Raw genomic sequence first — 10,030 nt, 5'->3', positions numbered from 1 at the left:
AGCAGCGTCATAAGACAAGAGGCCAAACTAAGATGGAAGGAGAAAAGAGAGAGGAAAAGGAGTGTCCTCACTAAACTATGATCATTTACCTGCAGCAGCACCTGTCCAAGATCACCTGATCTGACTGCATCTTAATTCAAGGCTAAATTTAGTTTTAGTCATACAGGTACAATATCTCACGGTACTTAATCCCTCCAAACTTTACTTTTGTAAATGAAGAATCCCAATCATTACAACTAAAGTGGGTGGTGCCTGCTGACGGCTAAGGATTTACATATTGTACATATTTATTTTCCTTTACAACTTATTTTGCCTTTTTTCTTGCCATTTCTCTCTTCCGACATGCAGCACTTTGAGATTTCTTACAAAATGTATAATTTAAAAATAAAACGTAACATTTTTAATTGTATTAATTTACAAAAAAAAAATGGCAGTAATGTAACCTTATGGATGGATCATGAGCTAAATAACATTTCTTTTAACATCCATATTTTAGAGCCTCTTCCTTCAACTGCCTGAATTTATGAAAAGATCAAATATTAAACTGACAGAATGCGGATTGCTGCGCTACAGTGAAATACATCGAGTTAAAGTGACTTTAGCACAAAAATCAATACCTCAGTAATTTGCAGAATACTGCTATATATCAAACAGATAGACAATATATTCAGTATTTTGAATCTTTCATTAGAGATGGTATTTTATTTCAGTTGTGCATCCTGAGAAGTTCAAAGTTCAAGTGTAACTGTACCTGAACAAAGCAACCAAAGCTCACCTGGTTCACTTCTGGAACAAACAAGAACATGGTTAGAAGAATCAAACTTTAAGATTAGAATGAATACATCTTTAATTATAAATTAAGGCAGCCACTGGCATAAAGGCAGCAGAGTTGAAGCAGTTTTCCCCAGAAAGAAACCTCTAAACCATTAACGTAATCCAGTTCAACTGGTTTACACATGTGGATTGAAGAATATTTATATAAACTATACAAGCTGGGCCATGAGCCGGTTCTAGGATAAAATTAAAACTTTCTGAACTGATTTTAACACTGGAAAGGCCGAATTTGTAGCAAAATGTCCACATTGCATTAAACTGAACGGAGGCGCTGCCAAGTGTTGGCGTGCAAGTTTTACAGATTGTGTTCAGTACAATCTAAAATCACAGAAAAGGCTGGGGTGCCCAAGTTCAGTCCTGGAGGGCCCCTGTCCTGCATGTTTCAGCTTACTGACTAATGTCATCACCAAGGTTGAGACAAAAACTCAATGAGCCCCTCATTGCAATCAGGTGTGCTGCAACTGGAAGAGAGCTAAACCCTGCAGGACTGAACTTGGGCACCCCTGCTGAACACAAAATCAACCCTTAAAGATTTCAGTGATGTTTGAACTGACCCTTCTTGACCAATTACCCCTGGAGAAATCCAAACGTCTCAGTTCTGCCCTGGAAAGTCCCTCCCTCATCGCCTCAAACTTTTCATGTTGGCTCTTTGATAGCGCCATTTACATGCAGATCATGGGCTTTGCTCGGCAAAATAAAACCCAAGATTTCAACCATTGTTTGGACACTTTATTCACATTTATAAAGCCGTTTACACTGGATTTGTCCACATCTTTTCTTCCGACCATCGTCCATTAGCCTCTTGCCACCTGAAGAACAAAAAACGGCGCAAGTTAGATTTTTAAAACTCATTTAGGATAATCGTCTACAATCACGAACCATAAACTCAGACAAGCAAGACAACATACCGAGTAAAACTTATGATAAACACCATTGAGAAGTTCCCCATCAAACCCATTTTAATTAAAAATAAACTTAAGCGTTATTTAAGCTGCAGTGAACTTGTACAATGTTCTATTTGTACAGCGAAGCACATAGATGTCAGGTCTCTTACCACGAACAGCAAATTGAGGAATGAAGCCGCCCAGAGACGTTGAAACTCCTCAATCCGATTCTGAGAGATGAGACAGATTTTTAGACGGCAAATAATTCACCTTCAAGTCCTGCATCAAGTCGCTCTTTTAAGTTCAGAAAACCGAGAGTCACCACCAAAGATCTGCCGGTAATTCCAGCTATTTCAGTTTATGTTTCATCACAACAAAAGAATCAAAAGCTTATTAGGAACCACTCAAACTTACAAGATGCTTTTGAGGAGCAGGTCACAACGGGAGAAAATCTGCAGGAATAAAAAAAAAAAAAAAAAAAGTGAGATCAGAAAGCAACAGAAAACTTAAATGATTAAAGGAATGAAGACTCAGAAAATTGGATTAGAAAATCGTCAGTTGTCGCATCGGACGGCACTTCCTATTCCAGGTTTTCATCATTGGTCTCGTCTTTTTCATGTAGTCGGTGTTTTGTAGTGACGAATGTGGCAGCTAATCAAATCTTTTGATGACGCACAAATGTGCACAATTGTGTCTTATTGTACAAATGTGAGCTACTCAAAACTATTTGTCAGTTTAAAGAAATCAAGTTACCAGCATCATCTCAGAGGTGGACCAGCCGTGTGGAAGCCATTACTCATCACCCACTGAATGTCTGGAAAAATCAGGGAAAATGACTTAAAAAAACAGACATTTTACTTCAAATTAAAGTTTAAGTCTCATTCCCTATTCAGAAAACCAGTTATCAACACTGAACAATCTGACGGTAATTCCAGCTGTTAGTTTAGGTTTCATCACAACAGAAGCAGAAAATGTACATTTTCATTAAAGAGACTCACCTGAAGGAAATGAACCAGTCTCAGTCAGACGGTGTCCTATAGGCCTGAGCTGCACATGGGCTGCAAGTGTCCTTTTTTAAAACGGGGAGGACCTCAGTCTGGACTTTTCATCCTCTTGGATTGGCTTGATGTCATGTTGCCTATAAAAGTGAAACCACACATAAATGAAAGCTGGCAATAACTCAACTAGCCACACAAAACGGTCATCTACAGCTATTAAGGGCTCAGAAAAGTGTGTGAGAAACATCGTCAGTTGTCGCATCAGACGGCACTTCCTATTCACAGTTTTCATCACTGACAGAGCTGCGAGAAAACACATTCGATGGTTCCGCCATTACCCACCTGCAGAGGACATGACCAAGCCCAAAGTAGTGAATTGGTCGATCTGAGGCTTCGAGGCTTCATCTGTCGAGAAAGAAAAACTGGTGATTATTTTGATGTGAAAAAAGAAATAATCAAACCAACATGCAGTGAGGAGGCCATTTAGAATAGAATGGCCAATGGCCAAGGACCCGCCTAAAAAAAACATTCAATATTCTATAACGATTTAGTTAATGCACGTTTCACTTCCTAGTGATGTTTAAGTAGAATATCAAAGCTCACTTCATAGAAACACGAAAACAGAGTTGAGAACCACGTTGTGGATTAACCACGTGTCGGGCCTCCATGATGCTGCACGAGCATCTACTGGACTATAAAACTTCATTCACAAATGCCCCGACTTGATTAAAAACACAAAGTTGAACTTACTTGTGCCATTTTGAAGTCTTTGTGGTGATGTGCCTACTGTTAATCACTAGTAACAGATCAGATTAACTTGGTACGTCACGTCGCGATGAAGGAGGAAGACGAAAGAGAGAGAACCGCGTTTGTGAAAGTTTATATACCCCAGCCGGCGCGGAAATATAACGTCATCAACCCAGCGTCGACGTAATGACGCACAAGCGTCATCCGTCAGAATTTTTTTTCTTTAACGAAATAATTTCATGAGAGAATCTTTTTGTTGTTCTTATTGTGTGTTTGGTTGTATAGGCAGATCCTTATGATAAACATAGCTTTTCATTGATTTTTGATATATATATATAAAAATGATAAATTATTCAGTTTTACATAATTTTGAGAAAAGTATTTGGTTCTATTTTCTCACAGGGATGGATCCATACCATCTGAAATAGAAACCCAGAGTAATACAAGATAAAATTTAAGTAATTAAGCACCATTTCTGCAAATGAATGTAGGACTACTAAATGGAAATGAATTCCATTTATTTTCTTGTTTCTTCTTCTGCACTTCTTCATTCCCTCCTCAAAATTAACATCACAATGGACAAGGCTGCCATTGTGCCTGAGGTCGGAGGGTGGCGCTGTTTGTCAACCTTCTCATTTGACAAGCTTACTCATGTCAGGAAAGTTTAATGTAGTGACAGCCTCTTTGTGTGTTTGCTGTGAGGGAGAAGCACAGACTGACCAAACTTCATCACTGTGAGTGCTTTTGCTTCGGATTTCCCTCATTTGGACACTTTGGATAAACTTCACATCTCCAGATTCACTTATTTCACCTGTCTCGGGTAAAGTTGCTTTTCATACTTGGACAAAGTCTGTTTCTTTTGCTGTGCAGATGACAATCTTTCCTGTTGTCTGTCATATATAAACTGCACCAGGGGCAAATGTGACATTTAGAGTTGCAGATTTAACATAAAAACACATCAGATTTTGTTAATCAGTGTAAATCATTTATTATTTTATATTTTTAAAGATTTAAAATTGTTAGCAGTAACAATAACTAACAACTAAATTTCCCTTTGTCCTCTGCTTTTCTCTTTGTTCTGCTTATACCACAACCAACATTTTAAAATGTTTGTGTTCTAGGTGAACCTGCAAGTGTAATGAATGGTGGGAACATACATATAACGGAGTGTGTTGAGTGATCTGGAAGTAGTGGAAGTGTGTTTGCTGGGCTGGGTTTGTGAGTGTGTGTGTGTGTATATGTGTGTGTGTATGTGTGTGTCTTTGGATTGATAAAGTGCATCAGCATGTTGCCACCTGTGAAGAAAGACCGGGTCATTTCTCAGCTTCCACAGGTCAGTACAGACAGTCATGTTAACAAACAAACGTCGTCTGTTTCTTGTCTGCTTCTCTCTTCAGTTTCTGACTCTTTGCTTTCCGCACAGTGTTTCAGTCCAACTGCGGCGTTGCACACTAAAGAGGGCTTCCACCCTCAGGTGAAGGCCGTGTGCCAGGTCCAGAGGACGAGCTCCATCAGGTAAGATCCCCCACCGGGGTTAAAACACACACTTGTTCAGACTCACGGACGTCTGCGTGTTTGAGTGAGCTAAATGAATTAGTTTGGGCAGAGTCCTTGAAGTCATGCTGTGTTTGCTGTGTCAGCTGACATTTATCAACCCACCGTATACAATCTATTATCAAATCAGGATGGTGGGATCATTTCTTCTTGTGAAATGAACGAACACATATGAGACAATACTGTGTTTTCTGAACAAAATGTTACGCTCTGAGAATTTCATGCTTTTAGTTGGTTGTTGTTATTTCTGACTGTCTCTGCTTTTTATTACAGCTTCAACATCGCCAAAGTTATCGTGGTTGGAGATGTGGCAGTCGGGAAAACGTGTCTGATCAGCAGGTAAAGAAGTTTTCAGGAACTTGGGACTCAAAGTATTAATTTAAGATTAAACATGATAAATAGATAAGCTTTTTCCTTCATAATTTGTGTTTTCAGCATTATTTTTTATTAATACATTGCTGCCTGCATTCAACACCACAGAAAACTACAACCTCAAACGTGAACAAATTTCTTTCATAAATTCCCCAGTAAGTGTCGCCACAGCAGATCATTTTATTCCAGTATTCTTTATTTCCTTATTCTTCTTTTCTGTCCTCCCTCAGTGAATCCGTGAACCTCCTTTAATCCTTTTCTTTACAGAGCTGCTATTGATCCTAAATACACAACCAAAACATTTCAACCAAAACATTTTCCCATCAAATAGTCTTAACATGAGCTGCTCCTCTAATGTACTCACTCCTGATCCTGTTTATAGTAATGCTCACAGAGAAAACCTCAACAACTTCAAATCTGCAACCTCCAGATCAGCCTGCTCTCTTTAAGCCTCTAAACATACATTAGAGGCGATCTCACGATTAACTACACTATCTTTGTTTTAGTTTTTTATGTTATTCTTCAGTTAAAATGATTTAAAATTGACTCAAACCCCCTGAAATAATATGGATTACTGGATTTTAGATAATAAACCAACTACACTCCTCTTTTCTACCGTTTCCCCTCTTCCTCATATATATATTTCCGGTTGATTCCAGATTCTGTAAGGATGCTTTTGATAAGAACTACAAAGCCACCATCGGGGTGGATTTTGAGATGGAGCGTTTTGAAGTGCTCGGCGTTCCCTTCAGTTTGCAGCTGTAAGTCAAAATACATATTGAATCATCAACCCTAAATTAATCCATTTACTGTGTGGGCAGAATCAGACAGGTTAAAAAAAAAAAGTCTGTCCCACATTTGGAAACACGATGACGTAATAAAATGTGTCTAATTACATCATTGTGAAGGTGCACAATGTCCTCTAAATAGTCTCATAATCGTGTTCTTTAGACTGTTGGAGTGGAGGTTAAATCAGGTTTTTTTCCTTCACTGTCTGCATTTGTTTTGTAGCGTAAACCTTAAGATATTCACTTTTGTTTTGACAAAGCGACAGATAAAGAATTAAATGATTCCATGTTTATGGAATCTACTTTTATTCATTGGAGGTTTAACAGAGGAGGTGTTGAAAAAGCTGCGAGGGCTGATATTATAGTTGCCTGTGACGTGTTTCAGGTGGGATACAGCTGGTCAGGAGAGGTTCAAGTGCATCGCCTCCACTTATTACAGAGGAGCACAAGGTGAACGCAGATCCTCACATCAGTGTTATTACACATCTCATTTTGAGCCTCTTGGATCTCCTCATTCGTTTTCTTCAAATTGTGTCTTTCAGCCATCATTGTGGTATTTGATTTGAGCAGCGCGAGCTCATTAGTGCACGCCAGGTAGGAAACGCTCTTTTAGGACGTCACTGCTATTCTATCATGACGTATTTATCATTTATGAAGTGTGTGTGTGTGTGTGTGTGTGTGTGTGTGTGTGTGTGTGTGTGTGTTTGTGTGTGTGTGTGTGTGTGTGTGTGTGTGTGTGTGTGTGTGTGTGTGTGTGTGTGTGTGTGTGTGTGTGTAGGCAGTGGCTGGAGGATGCTATGAAGGAAAACGACCCCTCCAGCGTGTTACTCTTCCTCGTTGGTACCAAGAAGGACCTCGGTGTGGGTGAAATTTATGAAGAATTATTACAAATGAGGAAAAAATCTGAAATTTTCATTAGTTTAGTTTCATGAATGAAGGTTGAAAATCAACTCTAAACAACGTGTGAATGATCATTAATACAAAATAATCAGTTCAACGATGTCATCCTTAACTTAATCCTGCTTGTTTATTGGATTGTTTGTTCTTTAACTTATCTTCAAATTGATTGATAGATTAAATCAAAACTAGTGTTTAGGAAAAAGAGTTCTGAATTTATATATTTTAGGAGTTTTCAGTAAAAATAATAAACTTTTAAGGCTAGTATCTTAAACTAAATAAAGGAATTTATTGCAGATTATTTAATTTCTGATTTCATCTATCTATCTATCTATCTATCTATCTATCTATCTATCTATCTATCTATCTATCTATCTATCTATCTATCTATCTATCTATCTATCTATCTATCTATCTATCTATCTATCTATCTACAATCACTCATCCCCTCAAAAAGTTTACTTTCACTTAAGAGAAGACATTCTGTCTATTCTTGCCTGATAATGCTTAACTTAAATTTTTTTTTTAAAAAATCACCTCTTTCTGCTCTCCTGATGGGTAAATTGGAGGCAGCTCTGAACATTTCTCAGTTCACCTTTTAGTTTTTGATGAGCCTGTTTCCATAGCGACGGTTTCTCTCCTCAGTCTCCTGATCAGCTGGCTCAGGTCGAGCGCGAAGCCATCCGACTCTCTGAGGAAATCAAAGCCGAGTACTGGGCCGTGTCTGCAAAGTCAGGTGGGAGATTAACACCCACTGACTCTGCATGCTCCAGGTTTTTCTTTTTGTTTTGTTTTGTTTTGTTTAGTTTTATCTCACCAAACGGTGCGTCTCTGTGTCTGTCTGCGGTTCCAGGAGATGGTGTCAGGGACTTCTTCTTCCGCGTGGCATCTTTGACTTTCGAGGCCAACGTTTTGTCTGAGCTGGAGAAAAGTGGGTCTCGGCAGGGCGGGGACATAATCAGTGAGTCAGTTCACTCACAGGACACTCTGATTTCTCTGCCTGTTCGATCTCTGGTGGGAAAAATGTGCTGTTTGTTAATGAAAACATTTAAAAGTTGGGATTTCACTAAGTGTTCGAGGGTCATCAGATCTACCAAGTGAGGGCAAGTTGATCTTATCATTCCCTGCCTTGATGGGAGGTATTACGCTATTTTCCATTATTACATTATTGTTTGTTACGCATCTCACATAGAGATGGAATACACAATTTGGAAACTCTTGCATCACTCAACAATTGTGTGTATGGACATGAGGATACTTCTTGATGCACGAGGTAATACAAGTTAAAGCAGCCACTCAATGAGGGAACTGCTTTTTTTTTTTTATTTAATTTTGTGGTAGGACTAAACTTCCCACTAAGTGATTTATTTGAGGGAAATAAAAACGAGTGACTCAAGTATCTGGAAAGTGTGGAAGTAACTTGTTGGCTGTGTCATGTGATTTTTAAAATGGGAATTTCCCAGCTGGTAACTCTCCCAGTTCTTCAGCTCCATGGACGTCAGAATCAGAGTGGTCTTCATTGTCAAGTTGTTAATGCAGTGCGGGCTGTGTGTGTGAGCTCTACATTCTAACTATATGAGAGTTAGAAGCAATAAAATGCATTAAAAACTGTGCGTGTGCATTAGTATGAATATATAAAAGCAGTGGAAGTTGTAAAAGAGAACAGTATATTGGCTGTCAAAAACACACTCCTACAACAGTGGTAACTGAAATGAAAGCACAGTTTTCTGTCCATTTGTGCTAAGGGATCACGGACCGCGGGGGATCCGACGGGTCGAAGAGGAGATCCACGTGCTGCTGAGCTTCAACACCTTCCTGGATTTACTGGAGCAGCGGCGACTCGACGGGCAGCTCGGCACGAGCGGACTCCTCAAAAATCCACGTTGAGCAAAACCATGTTTTATTTGTGGTCTTCTGCAAACCGCCTGAGAAGGAATTAGTTGTAGAGTCTGTAAACAGGTCCATCAGCAGGATTACTCAGATGGTGTCCTCTCAGGAATGTTTACCGCTGCTGCAACAAAAAAAGCTTTGTGATGCGTTTGTGTGTGTGTGTGTGTGTGTGTGTGTGTGTGTGTGTGTGTGTGTGTGTGTGTGTGTGTGTGTGTGTGTGTGTGTGTGAGAATTGATCAAAAGTGAGAGCTCATTTTCCACAAGATGTTTGAATGCTTTCTGTCCCAGCCTCCGCTGACATGTAACCTGAAGCAAAGTTCTCCCCCTCCGATCCTGGAAGAAATGACGTGCTGTAGTTTTTGTCTTTCATGATTCTGTTTTGACTTTTCCTCTCTGGCCTCCTGTCACGTGTCTCTCTGCTGATAATTGGATGCGTACGCCAGCTCCGGTGACTGCGGTCATACCCATCGTGCGTCTCCCCTCCGACACAAGCGTTCCCATGATCGGGGGGGAAAAAAAGGAGGGATTGTTCGCGGTCAGTTGCATCCAACTGATTTCCTCTCGGTCAGACAGGATGAACAGCGGCGTGTCTTCTCGATCATGCACATCCAGCATGTCCTCTCCTGTCACGTCCAGTGTCTTGACGCTCTCAGCTGCACCACCGTTTCTGCTCCACACTATTTTCTGACTGATTGTTACACACAATCCAAACTTTTTCGAGTTCTTATTTTTTCTTTACTCTTAGTTATACATTTAGATTTATTTTTGGTTTGTTTGTTTTTGTCATTGCATTGTCCCAGCATTGAGGACTGATTGAACATTAAACCGGGGCGGGTCTCTCATGGTGGGGGCGTGATTACAGTTACAATAAAACCAGTTAATCTATTAAATTAAGGCTCTGGTATAGGCAAACCTGTGACAAAATATAGAATAATCTGGTTTATTTTTTTGTATTTGTACCCTCCATTTACCAAAATATGAATGAATATGAAATAAAAAAAAGCTGCAAAAATGCAGGAAATTCATGTTCTGCTTTGATAAGATCCTGTGTGGATGAAATCAGGAA

The 10,030-nt window shown here is 39.5% G+C and overlaps 1 protein-coding gene and 1 long non-coding RNA gene across 2 annotated transcripts; one reads left to right on the top strand and one right to left on the bottom strand.

Moving 5' to 3' along the window:
- Window positions 1-1,545: 1,545 nt before the first annotated feature.
- LOC308121469 lies at window positions 1,546-3,573 on the bottom strand. The gene is made up of 7 exons (XR_013936103.1): window positions 3,467-3,573; window positions 3,059-3,121; window positions 2,717-2,856; window positions 2,472-2,532; window positions 2,133-2,170; window positions 1,889-1,948; window positions 1,546-1,643 (listed from the first exon to the last, which is right to left on the bottom strand). It is a non-coding gene; the product is annotated as an uncharacterized lncRNA (long non-coding RNA).
- A 546-nt stretch (window positions 3,574-4,119) lies between these two features.
- rab34b (RAB34, member RAS oncogene family b) lies at window positions 4,120-10,003 on the top strand. The gene is made up of 11 exons (XM_080483199.1): window positions 4,120-4,283; window positions 4,585-4,796; window positions 4,887-4,978; window positions 5,291-5,356; window positions 6,049-6,150; window positions 6,563-6,627; window positions 6,720-6,771; window positions 6,956-7,037; window positions 7,720-7,810; window positions 7,928-8,035; window positions 8,820-10,003. Exons 2-11 carry the CDS (start codon window positions 4,749-4,751, stop codon window positions 8,873-8,875), a joined length of 762 nt encoding a protein of 253 aa, XP_080339325.1. The 5' UTR covers window positions 4,120-4,283; window positions 4,585-4,748; the 3' UTR covers window positions 8,876-10,003.
- The last annotated feature ends 27 nt before the right edge of the window (window positions 10,004-10,030 follow it).

The sequence above is a fragment of the Lipophrys pholis genome (genome assembly GCF_963383615.2).
Source record: "Lipophrys pholis genome assembly, chromosome: 16".
NCBI lineage: Eukaryota > Metazoa > Chordata > Actinopteri > Blenniiformes > Blenniidae > Lipophrys > Lipophrys pholis.
Note: the sequence above shows the minus strand (reverse complement) of the source record. Positions and strands in the feature narration are given on the sequence as shown.